Source organism: Oncorhynchus masou, chromosome 9 (assembly GCF_036934945.1).
Source record: "Oncorhynchus masou masou isolate Uvic2021 chromosome 9, UVic_Omas_1.1, whole genome shotgun sequence".
Classification (NCBI taxonomy): Eukaryota; Metazoa; Chordata; class Actinopteri; order Salmoniformes; family Salmonidae; genus Oncorhynchus; species Oncorhynchus masou.
In genome coordinates, this window is record NC_088220.1 from 60,773,855 (window position 1) to 60,796,070 (window position 22,216).

General features: G+C 43.5%; 1 protein-coding gene across 6 annotated transcripts in view; it reads right to left on the reverse strand.

Moving 5' to 3' along the window:
* LOC135546378 (BCAS3 microtubule associated cell migration factor-like) overlaps positions 1-22,216 on the reverse strand; it is a 363,062-nt gene that overhangs the window by 27,528 nt on the left and 313,318 nt on the right. For 5 of the 6 annotated variants that reach the window (XM_064974752.1, XM_064974747.1, XM_064974748.1 and 2 more), the window contains one exon: positions 1,348-1,515. In XM_064974752.1, the coding sequence (XP_064830824.1) occupies positions 1,348-1,515 (168 nt within the window). Of the gene's footprint in view, positions 1-1,347; positions 1,516-22,216 lie in introns of those variants that run through there. The other variant, XM_064974749.1, reaches the window with a different exon arrangement.

Sequence of the window (22,216 nt, forward strand, 5' to 3'; positions counted from 1 at the left end):
CAGACTTATTCTAAAATGTATCCCAAAAATGTTTTCTCCTCATCAATTTTCACACAATACCCCATAATGACAAAGCAAAAAAAACATTTTTTAAATTATTTTAATTTAATTTTTATATATATATATATATATATATATATATATATATATATATATATATATATATATATATATAAAAAACGGATATATCACATTAACATAAGTGTTCAGACCCTTTGTTGAATCACCTTTGGCAGCGATTACAGCGTCAAGTCTTCTTGGGTATGATGCTACAAGCTTGGCACACCTGTATTTGGGGAGTTTCTCCCATTCTTCTCTGCAGATCCTTTCAAGCTCTGTCAGGTTGGATGGGTAGCGTTGCTGCACAGCTATTTTCAGGTCTCTCCAGAGACGTTAGATTGGCTTCAAGTCCGGACTTTGGCTGGGCCACTCAAGGACATTCAGAGACTTGTCCCGAAGCCACTCCTGAGTTGTTTTGGCTGTGTGCTTAGGGTTGTTGTCCTGTTGGAAGCTGAACCTTTGCCCCAGTCAGGTCCTGAGCGCTCTGGAACAGATTTTCATCAAAGATCTCTCTGTACTCTCCTCTGTTTATCTTTCCCTCAATCCTGACTAGTCTCCCAGTCCCTGCTGCTGAAAAACATCCTCACAGCATGATGCTGCTACCACCATGCTTCACTGTAGGGATGGTGCCAGGTTTCCTCCGGCATTCAGGCCAAAGAGTTGAATCTTGGTTTCATCAGACCAGAGAATCTTGTTTCTCATGGTCTGAGAGTCTTTAGATGTCTTTTGGCAAACTCAAAGCGGGCCGTCGTGTCTTTTACTGAGGAGTGGCGTCCGTCTGGCCACGCTACCATAAAGGCCTGATTGGTCAACTGCTGCAGAGATGGCTGTCCTTCTGGAAGGTTCTCCCATCTCCACAGAGGAACTCTAGAGCTCTGTCAGAGTGACCATTGGGCTCTTGGTCACCTCCCTGACCAAGAGCCTTCTCCACCGATTGCTCACTTTGGCCGAGCGGCCAGCTCTAGGAAGTCTTGGTGATTCCAAACTTCTTCCATTTAAGAATGATGGAGGTCACTGAGTGGGGACCTTCAATGCTGCATAAATGTTTTGGTACCCTTCCCCAGATCTGTGCCTTGACACAATCCTGCCTCGGAGCTCTACGGACAATTCATTCAACCTTATGGCTTGGTTTTTTGCTCTGACATGCACTAACTGTGGGACCTTATATAGACAGTAGTTACCTTTCCAAATCATGTCCAATCAATTGAATTTTCCACAGGTGGACTCACTGCATGTGTGAGATTATGTGTGTGTCTGTGTATGGGTTAGTGTATGTTTATGACTGACCGGTAGCCGAGCCCACTATGTCTCTGGATGGTGACTCTGACATGGCGTCTGCCAGCCTCTCTCTCAGCCCCTCCTCGGTGGACTCCACAGAGCTCATGTGACGCAGGCCAAAGCTCTCTGGCCAGCTGCCACACACCTCCAGCAGGGTCACACTGCGGTCAAACGTGCCTGGAACACAGACACCACCATTTAGAGACGGTCAGCACAACACAACCACATACACAGTCAGTAGAAACCCAAAACATAGTCAGTTAAGGTACACAAAGTAGAAATATTTCATATATGATCTGTTAAAGTGCACACTGATCAGTTTAACCATACACACTGTCAAAATACAAGCAAGAACCTTCTAATAGTCAGTAGAACCGCATGCTCGCAATTGCACACTTAGTCAGTCCAACCACATACACCACAGTCAGTCCAAATACACAACCACATTCACAACCACACACTAAATCCATATAACCACACAGATGGTAAAGTGGAGTACTGCCATCAAACACCTAAGCTGTGTTTGAATACTCATACTAACCGCACTAACTGTACTATTTGTGATGTACATTGAGTATATAGTATGCTTATTGGTTTTAGTATGGATATAGTTATTATGCCAAATCTTCCCGGATGTTGTGCTACATTCCCCGAAAATTCGAAGAACACATGCAGTGGACACAATTCCCATGCTTTTAGGGTCCATAATGCAATTCTCCAGAAAATGGGCCACAACATTTTCAGATTTGAAGAAAATGGCAGAATATATGCAGTCAAAGTCCGACGAGAGTGGATACAAATGTATTGCTTTAACCTCTTACACTTATGGTGGCGCTATTTCATTTTTGGAAGAAAAACGTTCCCGTTTTAAACAAGATATTTTGTCACAAAAAGATGCTCGACTATGCATATAATTGCTACTGTTCGAAAGAAAACACTCTGACGTGTCCAGAAATACAAATATCTTCTCTGTGCGTGCCCTAGAACGTGAGCTTCAGGCAAAACCAAGATGACTTGGCATCCAGGAAATGACAAGGATTTTTGAGGCTCTGTCTTTCATGATCTCCTTATATGGCTGTGAACGCAAGAGGAATGAGTCTGCCCTTTCTGTCGTTTCCCCAAGGTGTCTGCAGCATTGTGACGTATTTGTAGGCAGATTGTTGGAAGATTGACCATAAGAGACCACATTTACCACGTGTCCGCCCGGTGTCCTGCGCCGAAATTGGTGCGCAAAAGTCACCTGCCAGTATTTTTCCATGGGGCAGAGAGAGAAGCAAGCTTCCAAGAACTGCATGTCAATGAAGAGATATGTGAAAAAACACCTTGAGGATTGATTCCAAACAACGTTTGCCATGTTTCGGTCGATATTATGTAGTTAATCCGGAAAAAGTTTCACGTTGTAGGTGACTGCATTTTCGGTTCGTTTCGGTAGCCAGGCGCAATGTAGAAAACGGAACGATTTCTCCTACACACAGACGCTTTCAGGAAACACTGCGCATTTGGTATGTGGCTGGGAGTCTCCTCATTGAAAACATCAGAAGCTCTTCAAAGGTAAATGATTTTATTTATTTGGTTATCTGGCTTTTGTGAAAATGTTGCGTGCTACATGCTACACAAAATGCTATGCTAGCTTTGCATACTCTTACACAAATTAGTCCATTTCTATGGTTCAAAAGCATATTTTGAAAATCTGAGATGACAGTGTTGTTAAGAAAAGGCTAAGCTTGAGAGCAAACACATTATTTTAATTTTATTTGCGATTTTCAGAAATCGTTAACGTTGCGTTATGCTAATGAGCCTGAGGCTTAGTCACAATCCCGGATCCGGGATGGGGAGTTTCAAGAGTTAACTAATTATGACAAATTTTAAGAGAATGTTGAGCAATGTAATAAAAAAGTAATGACTTTTCAAATAAGTTACACGTTATGCTGGCTGACAGTTAGCAACGCTAGCCTTACGAACTGCATAGCATTATAGCAGTTGCTTGTATGTACCGGTATGTTAGCTAGCTACCTAACGTTAGTTGGCTACTAGTACATCGAACTTGCCAGTATATTAACTATGTGCTATCCAACTAACTACCCAACATTTATTAACTTGATTATTCACTTTATTCTTATCTAAGTGGTATAGTCGCTGTGTGTTCTCAATGGACATTGTTAAAGATGTCTAGTTAATTATTTGTTATTCTAACAAGCTAGCAAGAAGTTGCATAGCAACAGCATCAACTTCCAGTAGACAGGCGAAGTGCTAGTACACTCAACTGAAAGAATACAATTTGTTTACAGTACACTAACATGAACAAATAGTATGTACAGTTGAAGTTGGAAGTTTACATACACTTAGGTTGGAGTCATTAAAACTAGTTTTTAAACCACTCCACAAATTTCTTGTTAATTAACAAATATAGTTTTGGCAAGTCGGTTAGGACATCTACTTTGTGCATGTGTAGCAGTGTGATGTTGTTCCCCTAGATTATGCACCAAGTTGCACACAAGGACCAACTCAAATAAGCGGTCAAGAGGGGATGTTAATAATTTGATAATAATTCAGTGTGTTTTTTAAAATGTAATTACAGCTGCATAGCTAATGTTAGTTTTTGGTGTCAAACCCTTTTTCATATCTATATTGTACATACACGTGATTGCAAAAGCTTTGTATATTTTGGTTTGGCCCATCGCGGGTTATCTGTATTTCCCTACCCCCTTATTGTTCTCTTTTGCCTGACGTTCGGCTAGAAAGGTATGTTGTCCTTGGCTCCGAAATGGTTCAATATAAAACCGTGAAAATGTTACACAATGTGCTGTTGTGCAACCATAAGTTTTGTTACAATGTGAACAATATAAAAGATTTATGTTAACAAGTTTCACCAAGCTCGCTAACTAGGGTACCTATTGTAACTTGTGAGTACTTGGGACAGTGTTTGAGTGAGTTTCTATGTGCTCGCACAGGTGCCTGAGAACTGTGATTGCGCCAAGGGCTAAAATATTGTGTGTTGTCTCTTCGCGTGCAGGTATGTCTTTTATTTTGTCCGAATGATGTTCTATATCATTTTACTTGTATTGTATGGTGTGCTCTTGTGCACTGAATGTGTGCATGCAGCAAGGTGCTTGAGAGCTGTGACTGAGCCAAGGGCTAAAATATGGTGTTGTCTCTTTGTGTGCAGGGCAAATAAAAAGAATCCAACCAGCAGACCTCCAGTTGTGGCAGTGTCCTACATACATACACTAAGTTGACTGTGCCTTTAAACAGCTTGGAAAATTCCAGATAATGATGTCATGGCTTTAGAAGCTTCTGATAGGTTAATTGACATCATTTGAGTCAATTGGATGTGTACCTGTGGATGTATTTCAAGGCCTACCTTCAAACTCGGTGCCTCTTTGCTTGACATCATGGGACAATAAAAATAAATCAGCCAAGACCTCAGAAAAAAAATGTAGCCTTCCACAAGTCTGGTTAATCCTTGGCAGCAATTTCCAAATGCCTGAAGGTACCACGTTCATCTGTACAAACAATAGTACGCAAGTATAAACACCATGGGACCACGCAGCCATTATACCCCTCAGGAAGGAGACCCATTCTGTCTCCTAGATATGAACATACTTTGGTGCGAAAATGCAAATCAATCCCAGAACAACAGCAAAGGACCTGCTGGAGGAAACAGCCGGAAGAGGACTGGCCACCCCTCATAGCCTGGTTCCTCTCTAGGTTTCTTCCTGGGTTCTGGCCTTTCTAGGGAGTTTTTTTTCTACATCTGCATTGCTTGCTGTTTGGGGTTTTAGTCTAGGTTTCTGTACAGCACTTTGTGACATCAGTTGATGTAATAAGGGCTTTATAAAGACATTTGATTGATTGATTGATTGATTGAAGATGCTGGAGGAAACGGGTACAACATTATCTATATCCACAGTAAAATTAGTCCTATATCGACATAACCTGAAAGGCCGCTCAGCAAGGAAGAAACCACTGCTCCAAAACCGCCATAAAAAAGCCAGATTACGGTTTGCAACTGCACATGGGGACAAAGATCGTACTTTTTGGAGAAATGACCTCTGGTCTGATGAAACAAAAATAGAACTGTTTGGCCATAATGACCATCGTTATGTTTGGAGGAAAAAGGGGGAGGCTTGCAAGCCGAAGAACACCATCCCAACCATAAAGCACGGGGGTGGCAGCATCATGTTGTGGGAGCAGTTAGCTGCAGGAGGGACTGGTGCACTTCACAAAATAGATGGCATCATGATGTAGGAAAATTATATGGATATATTGAAGCAACATCTCAAGACACCTGTCAGGAAGTTAAAGCTTGGTAGCAAATTGGTCTTCCAAATAGACAATGACCCCAAGCATACTTCCAAAGTTGTGGCAAAATGGCTTAAGGACAACAAAGTCAAGATATCGGAGTGGCCATCACAAAGCCCTGGCCTCAATCCTATAGAAATTTGTGGGCAGAACTGAAAAAGCATGTGCGAGCAAGGAGGCCTATAAACCTGACTCAGTTACACCAGCTCTGTCAGGAGGAATGGGCCAAAATTCACCCAACTTATTGTGGGAAGCTTGTGGAAGGCTACCCGAAATGTTAGACCCAAGTTAAACAATTAAAAGGCAATGCTACCAAATACTAATTGAGTGTATGTAAACTTTTGACGCACTGGGAATGTGATGAAAGAGATAAAAGCTGAAATAAATCATTCTCTCGACTACTTTTCTGACATTTCACATTCTTAAAATAAAGTGGTGATCCTAACTAGCCTAAGACAGGGAATTTTTACTAGGATTAAATGTCAGGAATTGTGAAAAACTGAGTTTAAATGTATTTGGCTCAGGTGTATGTAACTTCAACTGTACACTCATTAAGTATGTAGTATACATACACACTGAATTAAGTCAAGAGATTTAGTAGCTGGGACAAAGGCTGCAGCTACTGACTATGGCCCTGGTTAAAGAGATACTTTGGGATTTTGGCAATGAGGCCCGGTCACTGCGCTAATGCTAGAAAACACTGCTAGCAGGTCGAGTGGATGGGAGGGATGGCATCAAACTAGGGAAAGTTAAGAGCCACTGGACTGATAAACAGAGTGGAAAGAGAGAGAGAGAGGCAGATGTTGAGAAAGACAATGAGTGACAGAAAAGGAGGCATGATAGAGCAGAGGAAAGAAAAAGGCAAAACAGAGAAGGAAATAGAGAGAAAAAAAAACAGAACAAGACTGGAATGATCTTTATCATAGAAGAGCTGCTATTGTTTGGTTGTCTGGTGGTTGTTTGCTGGTTGTTATTTGGGGGTTGTTATTTGGTTCTCTCTACCTTACACCTTGTCCCCTGGCCCAGACTGGGTCTGTGTTATCAGAAGGAGCAGCGACAGTGGACTCTTTGATCTCAGAGTTAAGTTCAGTGGCTATCTAGGCCCTAGGTGTATGGAGGTCTGGCCAGCCTCAGCCACACTCCAGCCCACTGACAAGCTCTAATGCTGGGGCGAGAGCCTGCACGGGCTGCCCTGACTGGCCTGGTTTTACACACAGATAGGAAGGACCAGGTCTCCACTTGGCTATCTGCTGTTAAGGCACACACTACACCGGGCCAGGCAGGAGAAGCTGATAACTTTGCACCACTTCATAAAGAATCTGTGTGTGTGACTCCTCAAAAGATCCCCCCTTGCCAGCAGGCCCACAATCAAAGCCATGGCCAAGAGCCTGCATGCAGGGTGTTGTGGTGTGTGTGTGAGAGAGAACAGTGGCCCTGTGTGCCACAATAGCGCTCTTGAAGGTGACATGATGTTATTATGGTTACCAAGCGGTTGATTTGATGTTTTACCACAGTGTGGAATTGAATTTTCCACCGTTAAAACAACCCTCCGGCAATCCTGTGAAATGTGGCCTATCTTTCTGAGACCTCACTATGCTGGTATGTAAACCGTGAGCTAGTTCATGGGAAATGATGTAAAATGTATCACTAGCCACTTTAAACAATGCTACCTAATATAATGTTTACATACCCTACATTATTCATCTCATATGTATACGTATATACTGTACTCTATATCATCTACTGCATCTTTATGTAATACATGTATCACTAGCCACTTTAACTATGCCACTTGTTTACATACTCATCTCATATGTATATACTGTACTCGATACCATCTACTGTATCTTGCCTATGCCGCTCTGTACCATCACTCATTCATATATCTTTATGTACATATTCTTTATCCCCTTACACTTGTGTGTATAAGACAGTAGTTTTGGAATTGTTAGTTAGATTACTTGTTGGTTATTACTGCATTGTCGGAACTAGAAGCACAAGCATTTCGCTACACTCGCATTAACATCTGCTAACCATGTGTATGTGACAAATAAAATTTGATTTGTTTACATGGGCTGAGTATGTAATGAGTAAGTAATGCATGTAATTGAGGTGTGCAAGCTTGTGTTAGGCTGTGTCTGCGTGAGCGTCAGTGTGTCCTCCTGAATTCACTGTCACAGCACTTCAGACGCTCTATGGAGACTTCCTTCACAAATCTATTAACCCATCAGTCTCAATTAACATGATGTCAGGACCCTAATGGTACGACCTAATTTCTCTCTCACTCACAGTCACAATCACACCCACCCACCCCTGGGGTTCACATCAACCACTACAGAGCAAAAACATTAAACACAACACAGAAACCATTACACCAAAGTATGTTGTTTTAATTACTATTCCAAAACCACCATGACACTGGCCAAATGGACAATTTTGGACTATATAGATGTAACCCCCAGAGAATGGTGAGCCAGATATGTAGCTGTCATGGTCAGTAGTCCCCCCCCCTCTCCCTGCATCAGGGGTGATGTCTGTTTGTTTATCCCATGTATAACTCTGTGAGGTTGTTTTTGTCACACTGCTGAGCTTTATCTTGGCCAGGTCGCAGTTGTAAATGAGAACCTATTATCAACTGGCCTACCTGGTTAAATAAAGGTTAAATCAATCAAAATGTCTCCCTGCTCCAGCATGTGACAGCAAGTCCCACTCCTCCACTCCGGTCATTATCATGATGATGCTAATGAAATAACAGCCAGACTCCTCAGGGTTAGTAGGAACCGAGGGGCGTAGTGAGTGTAGAGCAGCAGGATGGGATTCTTCCTCTGCAGGGTGGGGCTTTGCTTCTCCATCCCTCTTTTCATTTTTCACTGACAATGTTCTAGGAACAACTAAAACATGAGGACATGATGTTCACAATCATTTTAGTGACAGGAGAGAGAGAGAAAAGACAGAGGGGAGAGAGAGAGTGAGAGAGAGAAGAGAGATGGGAAAGATAGCAGAGAGAAGAGAGAAAGAGACAGAGGGAGGATGTGGACAGACACATTTTTTCATCATGGTTAAACTAAAACCCAGGCTGGATTAGTTCTCTCCCAGCTGTTGGTTCACCCCCACACCGACTGAAGATCAGGTCCTACTGATCTCTCCCAACGCTAGTTTCCTTAAAGACTTAATCAGTGTGTGTGTGTTCACCTTTACAACAGGGCAGCAGCTCTGGATGGCACAGCTGGACACAAACACACACTGCACGCAACGCATAACAACCGGCCACACGCCATCATCTCTGGGCTACCTGGTTGCTAAACAGCCTAATGATGGGAGGCTAACGGTTGGCTAGCTGATAGCGGTAATTCAATTAGGCTTTACTGCAGGGGGGTGTCATTAGAGTGATGGAGCTAACGAGGCTTAGTGCTGTAAACGGAGGTTTGTGACTCTGGGACGGCAGTTATTTGTGTTGGAAAAACAAATGCCTTCTGGTAACAAACATGCCACTGCGTAAATCACGATTTGACCGGAGGGAAGGCGACAGAGGTGTACATTTGGAAAGATACAGACTAACCCTCTGAGTTGGACCTGGGCAGCCTGTACCTGGAGCAGGGAGGGCATGGCTGTCTTGGTGTGATGACTAGCTGGGATGTGAGGCGGCAGACTTGAGGTTGAGGCTGTGTTTTAATCAGTAGGCTCTGTCCTCACAGTGGTTGTGAAACACACACACACACACTTCCTCTTGCGCTGTGAACCAAGTCTGACAGAGTGTGTGTGACAGTGGCCAGGCAGGGCCATGGAGACAGGAGTCAGTGAAAGAGTGGAGAGCTGCCTGCCAGAGTAGTTTAGTGGTGGGCGACATGTTAGTGTTAATGGAGATGGATTAACAGCTGTGATAGGTAGCTAGGAGGTCTCTCTTTGCTCTTCACTAGATACCCTTTCTTTCATTACACTAGGCCCTGCTTTTAAATACATTTACCCCCCCCCCCCCCTTCCTCTCTCTCCTGGGTCGGCTGAGTACTAGTAATCCCTTCAATAGTGGGGCTTGCCCGGGGCCAAAGACTCACGCCCGCGCACACACACACACACTTATAAACACGCATGCGTGGCTGCGCTCACATAGTCATCACACAGAACACGTAAGCATGCACGCACGCACACAGACACACACACATGTAAGCGCACACACACGTAAGCACACACACACACACACACACACACACACACAGAGGCTCTTCACTTTGCAGCTCCCTGTTTAAAGCCAGTTTAAATGAGAGTCAGAGGCGCAATGATGGCTAGCTCACGATTAGCCTTAAACCTTTAATAGGTGAGACGGTCTCTGCACTGTGTGTGGTACTGTCAGACAGACTTCAAAGTCTCTGAGACACATATACACACACATACACTAACATGCCTCTGTACTGTAGTGTGATTACATACAGTTCTGACTAGGGTTGTTACCGTGACCATATTACCGCCACACCTGCGGTCACGAGTCATGAGGGCAGTCAAATTCCATGTGACTGTTTAGTCACGGTAACTAGGCTTCTCCAAGCGCTGATGATGCTGATGGTCATTACTAGCCTACCAAACGTGCTAACTGCCTGGTACTCAGCACACTATTGTCCCGCAAATCACTCTGACATCAAGGCAAATGTAATCGAAACTCGAACCAAACACTTCATGAGAGCTCATGTTTCTATAGGCAGGCTATGAAACTGCGGAGAAAACAGAGTGAAGGTCTCTATTAAAAAGAGGATATTTCTATAGGCTAGGTCTACTATATTTCCTTCTCAACTTGCCTAATATTAAGCACATTGTTCATCTTTACAACAGGAGTGTAGCCTACCTGGCTGGCATCAAAAAGAACCACATGAATAGCATCCTCCCTTCCCTATTTATGTATTTTCCACTGCTGCCCCTGTTTCGATACAGGTGCATGACAATGGTTCATTCTAAATCAAAACAAATTTCACATGTATATATTATTTAGTATATGTAAAGACAAGATTAAATGTAAATGTAAATGTAATTAAATCAAGAATAGTCTGATGGGTGACAATATTACCCTGTCACTCTGTGAATTATACATTATCACTTGTGAATGATGCCCAGCATAAGAAACTGCCTTGTTTTTTGCGACTTTTTCGAATCATAGTCGCACACCTCATGTAGCCTAGCCCATAGGCCTATATGTTTTGATAAGGGTTGTATCACACCTCATGTAGCCTAGCCCATAGGCCTATATGTTTTGATAAGGGTTGTATCACACCTCATGTAGCCTAGCCCATAGGCCTATATGTTTTGATAAGGGTTGTATCACACCTCATGTAGCCTAGCCCATAGGCCTATATGTTTTGATAAGGTTTGTATCACACCTCATGTAGCCTAGCCCATAGGCCTATATGTTTTGATAAGGGTTGTATCACACCTCATGTAGCCTAGCCCATAGGCCTATATGTTTTGATAAGGCTTGTATCACACCTCATGTAGCCTAGCCCATAGGCCTATATGTTTTGATAAGGGTTGTATCACACCTCATGTAGCCTAGCCCATAGGCCTATATGTTTTGATAAGGGTTGTATCACACCTCATGTAGCCTAGCCCATAGGCCTATAGTTTTGATAAGGTTAGTATCACACCTCATGTAGCCTAGCCCATAGGCCTATATGTTTTGATAAGGTTAGTATCACACCTCATGTAGCCTAGCCCATAGGCCTATATGTTTTCATAAGGTTTGTATGACACCTCATGTAGCCTAGCCCATAGGCCTATATGTTTTGATAAGGGTTGTATCACACCTCATGTAGCCTAGCCCATAGGCCTATATGTTTTGACAAGGTTTGTATCACAACTAAAGTGGACAAATAACTTCTTAAAAGTAAGCACACTAATCCGCTTTACAAGGCGTTTCTCTTTCTTTCTTTCTTTCTCTCTCTCTTCTCTTGGAGGACCTGAGCCCAAGGACCATGCCTCAGGACTACCTGGCCTGATGATTCCTTGCTGTCCCCAGTCTACCTGGCCGTGCTGCTGCTCCAATTTCAACTGTTCTGCCTGCGGCTATGGAACCCTGACCTGTTCACTGGACATGCTACCTGTCCCAGACCTGGTCCCGGACCTCTCTGCACCCTCTACAACCACTGTGATTATTATTATCTGACCCTGCTGGTCATCTATGAATGTTTGAACATCTTGGCCATGTTCTGTTATAATCTCCACCCGGCACAGGCAGAAGACTGGCCAGCCCTCAGAGCCTGGTTCTTCTCTCGGTTTCTTCCTAGGTTCTGGCCATTCTAGGGAGCTTTTCCTAGCCACCGTGCTTCTACACCTGCATTGCTTGCTGTTTGGGTTTTAGGGCTGGGTTTCTGTACAACACTTTCGTGAGATCGGCTGATGTAAAAAGGGCTTTATAAATACATTTGATTGAATTTGATTGATAAGCAGCGAGTGAGTTTCAAGTTTGGGGAAGATAATTTTCACCATAAAAATGCACCTTTATAATAAAAGCATTACATGCATAATTGCAATTGTGTTGACTTTGATAATGGTGTTTTCCCGCTAATGAAACATTTGCGCTTATAGACTACTGCCATGTGCACATTGATGCGCTTATAATGTGAAGGTCCAATAGTTCATCAACATTTTAAGCTAAAAATGTTTATGCAAGTTGTTGTATTAACTTGGGATTTATTGCACCCCACAACGTGCCCAGACTGTTTAGAATATTTATTTCTCGCACAGAATAGGTAAACTTTTATACTAACGGGAATAGTAGATTGATATAGGCTAGTGTTTTTGCTGTTCGTTAGGCCTACTCATCTTATTGGATGACGAAACTTAAATGTGGACAGTACTTCCAATATCTTCAATATGCACCTCGGAATTGGATAAGGACATGCGCAGCTGCGTCCCTGATGTGTCTATCTTCACTTGTAGCCTGTGAGAAAGACCTGATCATGTAATGGAGAGCCATGTGAGTGAGATGCGCTTCAGATTGCGCAGCACTCAGGGAGAAGGACACCACGCAGCACTCAGGGAGAAGGGCACCACGCAGCACTCTGGGAGAAGGGCACCATGCAGCACTCAGGGAGAAGGGCACCATGCAGCACTCAGGGAGAAGGGCACCACGCAGCACTCAGGGAGAAGGGCACCACGCAGCACTCTGGGAGAAGGGCACCATGCAGCACTCAGGGAGAAGGGCACCACGCAGCACTCAGGGAGAAGGGCACCACGCAGCACTCAGGGAGAAGGGCACCACGCAGCACTCAGGGAGAAGGACACCACGCAGCACTCAGGGAGAAGGGCACCACGCAGCACTCAGGGAGAAGGGTCACAAAGGGTCACACTCTGGGCCACAAAAGGCATAGATTTTTTTTAGGGTGCATTACGGCCACAAAGGGGATGTCGGCGTGAAATTTGAGACATTATGAAGTGCTTGTCAAATTGTGAATGAGAGACTGAGTGCGTACAGACTACACAAAAAACTAAGTAGAGCTCATTCCTTTCAAGCTGCTTTTTTCAAATCATTAGTTTCATCAAGCAGCCTTATAATGTACAAAAAAATCTAAACATATAGCCCAATGTTTGTAAAACAACTAAAGTTACATTAATAACTAACTTAAGCATATAGGAGTATCTATTTCTTTCTTAACCGCTCAACACCGAATAGCCACATGTGCGCACTCCCTCAAATCTATAAAATATTTCAATTTTATTCAGCTTTGTTCAATTGTATTCTTCATACTATAAAATAATATAAAATAATGCCAAGGAATTGTAAGCAAATCTTGTGTGCTAAATGAACTAATGTAGCCCACAGTCATTTGGCATAGCCACATCAGGACAACTCAGAGTATGCTTCTTTAGATCTGTCTCAAATAAATAAGTGATTGGCCTTGTTACATGGATTTATTCGACTTTTAAAACGTAGATGTTCCAAAAGTCTGCATCAGCGGCTTGTAGCCTATGTGTGGAAGACTGGAGATGCTAAATGTGTTTATGTTAATTAACGGTCAATTACCGTGAGACCGGCAGTTGTTTGCTTGACAATCACCGGCCATATATCTGACCCACATGCTCTTTCTCGGTGGGGGGACCTTGAGGGCAACAGCATGGTCTTTGAACCGTTCAATAGGGAAAGTAAAGGGTCTAAAAGTGGCGGAAGGTTCAGTCAGTGAGATCAAAGGATAGAAGGGAGATAAGACCTCATTGTCCCAACAACATAACCCCCATACCAGGACGGTGAGAGTGACAAGGACGCAGATATCCCAGCAGATAATCACTCTCTGTTCTCTCTCTGTGTGTGGGATTAGACCTGTGACTCAGCCTGTCTCCCTTCTAATCTGAAACTGGAACCTTCATCATCAAAATGGCTGATAACGGGATACCGGCAATGCTGTACAGATTGTGGCTTGGAAAAACTTCATGTGTGTGTGTCAATGTACACGTGACTGCACTGTGTAGTTCCCAAACACACCAGTGCCATATGTTCATGTGTTTTGACCCACATATGTGTCTGTGTTTGCACACGCATCATGTAAAAACACAGAGCACCATGTGATGTGTGTCTTCTTCAGTACTGATTATGCTGGCTTGTCAAATGAAGTGGTGTGCACACAGTTATGAGGGCACCTGAGAGGGGACAGATTGGCTATCGAGAGCACACACACACCTCCCGATATAAATGACTGACAGAGTACGAGAGGCCTGGCATGATGCAGGCTGGGTCTCTGGTGTAAAGAGCAGAAGAATATGGCAACATGGTTTATTCCTGGATAGGAATGTTCGCCATCTTACTAACACAATAAAATATAGATTTTTTTCACAGCTGTTTTAGGTTTAAAATATTCTCTTTGGAATCCAGTCATAGGTTAGTCAGAATATTGACTGGTTCCAGTTATTTATCATACTACAGTCTATATTCTAACTAGGCCTACCTTACCATGCCCTATGCCCTCCAACCTTACCCCCTCCTGTCCCTCATCATACCCCACCACAGGTTTTCCAGGTCCCCATATGCCACCACCAAACATGGCGCCGCCGGGTCCAGTGACCGGGCCAACCTGGAGTCCACCCTGGAGTCCACCCTGGAGGCCAACCTGGAGGCCAACCTGGAAGCCAACCCGGAGGCCAACCCGGAGGCCAACCTGGAGACCACTCTGGAGGCCAACCTGGAGGCCACCCTGGAGGCCAACCTGGAGACCACTCTGGAGGCCAACCCGGAGGCCACCCTGGAGGCCAACCTGGAGGACAACCCGGAGACCACTCTGGAGGCCAACCCGGAGGCCACCCTGGAGGCCAACCTGGAGGACAACCTGGAGACCACTCTGGAGGCCAACCCGGAGGCCACCCTGGAGGCCAACCTGGAGGACAACCTGGAGACCACTCTGGAGGCCAACCCGGAGGCCACCCTGGAGGCCAACCTGGAGGACAACCTGGAGACCACTCTGGAGGCCAACCCGGAGGCCACCCTGGAGGCCAACCCGGAGGCCACCCTGGAGGCCAACCTGGAGGACAACCTGGAGACCACTCTGGAGGCCAACCCGGAGGCCACCCTGGAGGCCAACCTGGAGGACAACCTGGAGACCACTCTGGAGGCCAACCCGGAGGCCACCCTGGAGGCCAACCTGGAGGACAACCTGGAGACCACTCTGGAGGCTACCCTGTCTTAAGGGACCTGTGGATCTGGTTTGAAGGTCTGTTCTGCCTGTGTTTTGATGTCTCTGACCATTCAACAACACAGGAGAGAGACGGGGAATAAAGGGAAGTGAATGTGCCTTGCTGGGGGACAAGACCGCTCTGTTTTCTCCTTCTCTCGTTCTTTATGCAGGACCCTGTGTTGACGGGGTGTGTGTGTTCGGGCCGTGTGGTGGTGATGATGGGTTGAGGAGGTGCCCTGGGCTTGATTAGAGGGGAGCCATGGGTTTCCTGACAAACGGCAGGCGTGGTCTGACAGTGACAACGTGTGTGTGTGTGTACTTCTACGGCCTGGTGCCGAGGGGTCACCCTCAGGGCGGAGAACCAAGCATTAACACTCCCTTGGTCAAACAGCAGGTTTCACTACAACCCAACATGGCAACACAGAGACGCAAATAGCCTTCATATCTTTCCCCAGAATCTGGCAACCCAGCAAACACAACGGATGGATCGCAAATGAGCCCTATGGGCTCCGGTCAAAAGTAGTCTACTACAGCATATAGGGAATAGGGTGCCATTTGAGACAAATACAATCCCATGCCACTTTAACTTAACCCCTCCTAATTTAACACAGACCTTTCTGGTCTATCCCATGAAAAATAATGTATATAGCATCTCCCCAACCCAATCACCTTGGGGAGACTTGTCCCTTCACCTTATTACCATAAGTGGCAAACCACACCTAAACAAAGTGTGGGTCTAGGTAAAACATGGACTGTCTTTGGAAAACAAAGGCCTATCTTTGGTAGTGCACTTCATGGTTTAGCAGTAGTTAAATGATTTCAGGAAGTATCATGATGCAGTGTAATTGAATGAGGCTAATGTGATGATGATGCGGTGACGGTCAGGAGTTACACACTGATGTTCAGGCCCATTTGTTTCCTTGACAGGACAGAAATGTGTCTCACTCTCTCTCACACGCTCTCTCCCTCCCTCTGTTGTCATAATCTCTCTCTGTCCCATGGTAACAACCCCATCCTCAATTGTTATAAGATCACAGAGGGGACCTACTTCCAGGAAGTAAAATCTGCTTTTGGAGAGAATCCTCTCTATTGGAGAGGATTCAACACCTAAAGTACCTCTAATCTCATTGTCAACACAAAACACTGATCACAACACCATGTAAGACCATCTGATTGGACAAGAAATGTGTTAGGTTGTTTATCCGGATGTGGAGTGTAGAGCTTCAGTTCAGTTCTGATGTGATGTAGAGAGCTTTAGTTCAGTTCTAATGTGATGTAGAGAGCATTAGTTCAGTTCTGATGTGATGTAGAGAGCTTTAGTTCAGTTCTGATGTGATGTAGAGTGCTTTAGTTCAGGTCTGATGTGATGTAGAGAGCTTTAGTTCAGTTCTGATGTGATGTAGAGCTTCAGTTCAGTTCTGATGTGATGTAGAGAGCTTCAGTTCAGTTCTGATGTGATGTAGAGAGCTTCATTCCATTCTGATGTGATGTAGAGAGCTTTAGTTCAGTTCTGATATGATGTAGAGAGCTTTAGTTCAGTTCTGATGTGATGTAGAGAGCTTTAGTTCAGTTCTGATGTGATGTAGAAAGCTTTAGTTCAGTTCTGATGTGATGTAGAGAGCTTCATTCCGTTCTGATGTGATGTAGAGAGCTTTAGTTCAGTTCTGATGTAGAGCGCTTTAGTTCAGTTCTGATGTAGAAAGCTTTAGTTCAGTTCTGATGTGATGTAGAGAGCTTTAGTTCAGTTCTGATGTAGAAAGCTTTAGTTCAGTTCTGATGTGATGTAGAAATCTTTAGTTCAGTTCTGATGTGATGTAGAGAGCTTTAGTTCAGTTCTGATGTAGAAAGCTTTAGTTACGTTCTGATGTGATGTAGAGAGCTTTAGTTCAGTTCTGATGTAGAAAGCTTTAGTTCAGTTCTGATGTGATGTAGAGAGCTTTAGTTCAATTCTGATGTAGAAATCTTTAGTTCAGTTCTGATGTGATGTAGAGAGCTTTAGTTCAGTTCTGATGTAGAAAGCTTTAGTTCAGTTCTGATGTGATGTAGAGAGCTTTAGTTCAGTTCTGATGTAGAAAGCTTTAGTTCAGTTCTGATGTGATGTAGAAAGCTTTAGTTCAGTTCTGATGTGATGTAGAAAGCTTTAGTTCAGTTCTGATGTGATGTAGAGTGCTTTAGTAAAGTTCTGATGTTTATGTAGAGAGCTTCAGTTCTGATGTGATGTAGAGAGCTTCAGTTTAGTTCTGATGTGATGTAGAGAGCTTCATTCCGTTCTGATGTGATGTAGAGAGCTTTAGTTCAGTTCTGATGTGATGTAGAGAGCTTCAGTTCAGTTCTGATGTGATGTAGAGAGCTTTAGTTCCGTTCTGATGTGATGTAGAGAGCTTTAGTTCAGTTCTGATGTGATGTAGAGAGCTTCAGTTCAGTTCTGATGTGATGTAGAGAGCTTTAGTTCAGTTCTGATGTGATGTAGAGCTTCAGTTCAGTTCTGATGTGATGTAGAGAGCTTCAGTTCAGTTCTGATGTGATGTAGAGAGCTTCATTCCATTCTGATGTGATGTAGAGAGCTTTAGTTCAGTTCTGATATGATGTAGAGAGCTTTAGTTCAGTTCTGATGTGATGTAGAGAGCTTTAGTTCAGTTCTGATGTGATGTAGAAAGCTTTAGTTCAGTTCTGATGTGATGTAGAGAGCTTCATTCCGTTCTGATGTGATGTAGAGAGCTTTAGTTCAGTTCTGATGTAGAGCGCTTTAGTTCAGTTCTGATGTAGAAAGCTTTAGTTCAGTTCTGATGTGATGTAGAGAGCTTTAGTTCAGTTCTGATGTAGAAAGCTTTAGTTCAGTTCTGATGTGATGTAGAAATCTTTAGTTCAGTTCTGATGTGATGTAGAGAGCTTTAGTTCAGTTCTGATGTAGAAAGCTTTAGTTACGTTCTGATGTGATGTAGAGAGCTTTAGTTCAGTTCTGATGTAGAAAGCTTTAGTTCAGTTCTGATGTGATGTAGAGAGCTTTAGTTCAATTCTGATGTAGAAATCTTTAGTTCAGTTCTGATGTGATGTAGAGAGCTTTAGTTCAGTTCTGATGTAGAAAGCTTTAGTTCAGTTCTGATGTGATGTAGAGAGCTTTAGTTCAGTTCTGATGTAGAAAGCTTTAGTTCAGTTCTGATGTGATGTAGAAAGCTTTAGTTCAGTTCTGATGTGATGTAGAAAGCTTTAGTTCAGTTCTGATGTGATGTAGAGTGCTTTAGTAAAGTTCTGATGTTTATGTAGAGAGCTTCAGTTCTGATGTGATGTAGAGAGCTTCAGTTTAGTTCTGATGTGATGTAGAGAGCTTCATTCCGTTCTGATGTGATGTAGAGAGCTTTAGTTCAGTTCTGATGTGATGTAGAGAGCTTCAGTTCAGTTCTGATGTGATGTAGAGAGCTTTAGTTCCGTTCTGATGTGATGTAGAGAGCTTTAGTTCAGTTCTGATGTGATGTAGAGAGCTTCAGTTCAGTTCTGATGTGATGTAGAGAGCTTTAGTTCAGTTCTGATGTGATGTAGAAAGCTTTAGTTCAGTTCTGATGTGATGTAGAAAGCTTTAGTTCAGTTCTGATGTGATGTAGAAAGCTTTAGTTCAGTTCTGATGTGATGTAGAAAGCTTTAGTTCAGTTCTGATGTGATGTAGAGAGCTTTAATTCAGGCTGATATGATTGTGTCCTAAACCAACTATTCACCTGGGACAAGTTATTTTCTCTCATCTTTGTCTCATTCTGTCATTTTCCGAAAGCCGCTTATCTGGCTGTCGCTGGACCCCTCTATACCCTCTATCCATGGGTATTCACAAAATCCGACCCTAGTCACCTACTCTTGGGATGGCATTACTGTCAGTAGTAGTGGACTGTAGGCGCCGGTTACTTCCGGCGCCGACAGAGATGGCCGAAGAAATTTGGCTTGTCACCAAAAGCACTCACAAACTTCTACAGATGCCCATTCGAGAGCATCCTGTCGGGCTGTATCACCGCCTGGTACGGCAACTGCTCCGCTCACAACCGTAAGGCTCTCCAGAGGGTAGTGAGGTCTGCACAACGCATCACCGGGGGCAAACTACCTGCCCTCCAGGACACCTACACCACCCGATGTCACAGGAAGACCATAAAGATCATCAAGGACAACAACCACCCGAGCCACTGCCTGTTCACCCCGCTATCATCCAGAAGGCAAGGTCAGTACAGGTGCATCAAAGCAGGGACCGAGAGACTGAAAAACAGCTTCTATCTCAAGGCCATCAGACTGCTAAACAGCCACCACTAACATTGAGTGGCTGCTGCCAACACACTGACTCAACTCCAGCCACTTCAATAATGGGAATTGATGTAAAATATATCACTAACCACTTTAAACAATGCTACTTAATATAATGTTTATATACTCTACATTACTCATCTCATATGTATATGTATATATTGTACTCTATATCATCTACTGCATCTTTATGTAATACATGTATCACTAGCCACTTTAAACTATGCCACTTTGTTTACATACCCTACATTACTCATCTCATATGTATATACTGTACTCGATACCATCTACTGCATCTTGCCTATGCCGTTCTGTACCATCACTCATTCATATATCTTTATGTACATATTCTTTATCCCTTTACACTTGTGTGTATAAGGAAGTAGTTTTGGAATTGTCTGGTTAGATTACTCGTTGGTTATTACTGCATTGTCGGAACTAGAAGCCCAAGCATTTCGCTACACTCGCATTAACATCTGCTAACTATGTGTATGTGACAAATACATTTGATTTGATGTTGGCTGTAGATTTCTCCACATACAGTACTGTACATCAATATTCTGATAACGCTTCCGTGGTTTTAGAGTCTTCACATTAATCATGTAATGGAGTTTGAGCAGAGCCACCAAATGAATACAGCACATACATATTCCATAAGAGGTTATGATCACAGCTTTCATATTGGGACATTCTGATCTTACGAGAATATTATTGTTGAGTTGTGAAGAATGTTGGGAAAAATAAAGTGTGTTCCTACATAGTAAAAGGTCCAATGCAGGTCTCAATATCAAATAATTTCTGGGTAACAATTAAGTGCCTTACTGTAATTGTTTTCACTTACAATGATCAAAAAGAAACAAAAATAGCTTCTTAGCAAAGGGAAATTTCTCAAGCAATAATTGTGCTAGGTCTCTTTGGGAGTGGTCTAAGTGGGGAAAGGAAAACTGACAATTTGCTGTTATTGGCAGAGAGGTTTCTTATTGGATATTAACTAATTTACCGCATGGTGAAGTCACCATGGAAGGCCAAAACTCCATCCAATCAAAACAGGCTGACATTTCTGGCTGTCTTTCCATACAGGTCTTACTAAAAAAGGACATTTTAGACTGCATCACATTTTAGACTGCACAGGGCCTTTAAGGTGGCCTCCCTGTCATTACTCTAGTCTGATCTATTCACCTCTCATTTATATCTCCATTCACTCATTTTGGCCGAAAACCGCTGGCTTTTGCTGAACCCCTCTGGAGGGAGGATGAGAGAACGCTCCTTCCCTCACACAATCCATCCCTAAATCAATGGTCATTCGCAGAATCCAACCCTAGTCTATTACATTTGGAATGGCATTAGCAACACTAGGAGTGGACTGCACAGGCTGTAGATTCCTCAACGTGTGTGTGTGTGTGTGCAAGTATATGTGTGACTGTGCCACTGTATCTACAGTAAATAAAGAAAAAAGTCTCATTCTAAACATGCTCTTAATAATTGAATGGATACACAACCATTGGTCAATGTATCTGCCTTAGCCCTGGGTCCAGCCCCTGCCTGGCCTCCAAACAAGCTCTGGAAATCCTCACCCCACATACCTGCAGTAAAAGTGTCAGGAGCTGCACTTTTATTACGCACACACACACACACACACACACACACACACACACACACACACACACACACACACACACACACACACACACACACACACACACACACACACACACACACACACACACACACACACACACACACACACACACACACACACACACACACACACACACACACACACACACACACAGCGTTGACGTCTCAGTAGCCCTGTCTTGATACACACACGTCCAGCCCTGCCTGTCTCTCTCCAGTCTTCCATAATGGAGATCACCAAACATTTACAGATGAATAGTCTAGATCCATATTGACATAGACAGACATGCCTTGATACAGTACTAATGACATTAACCGCACAGAGGCTGTCACAGACTCAGGCGTTATTAAGCTGTCAGTCACTGCTGCATGCCAAATGGCACCCTATTCCCTATATAGTGCACTACCTTTGACAAGAGCCTCTGATAAAAAGTATCACACTATAAAGGGTATAATGGGGCAATTTAAGATGAATAAAATTAATATTCAGTTAAGAGTAATCAACACAATGCATATGTTTTCCCTTTATATTATAGACATTATTTCCAGTGTTCTATTTGGGACACGCATTTAGGACCTTGAGCGTGGCTGAGGTGCACCCGTGACCAGCTCAGAAACCAGACTGCATACTGGAGAAGGTAAGGTGGGATTCTAAATCTGTTTGTTAACTTGGCTTTTGAAGATTTTAGAAAGGCAGGGCAGGATGGATATAGGTCTATAAGGGTTCTCATATCTGTTGATAGTGATTGATGCCAAACTGGAGGTAAAAGGAGCGAGGACACGGATCGTTATTGTATTCTGTGACCCTGTGTGGTTCTGTAGCAGCTGATGTGACTTCCTACAGGCCTCTCGGCGGGTGTTACCAGAACATTGGTTCTGTGGGATTAGAATATAAGGGCCTACTTAGAGAACACCAGTTAGACATGTTCTCTGCTTCTATGCCGGAGGTTGTCTCCCTGTTGCAACTTGTATTAAACCAGATTGAAATATATGTTTCATTTAAACAGGCAATTCAA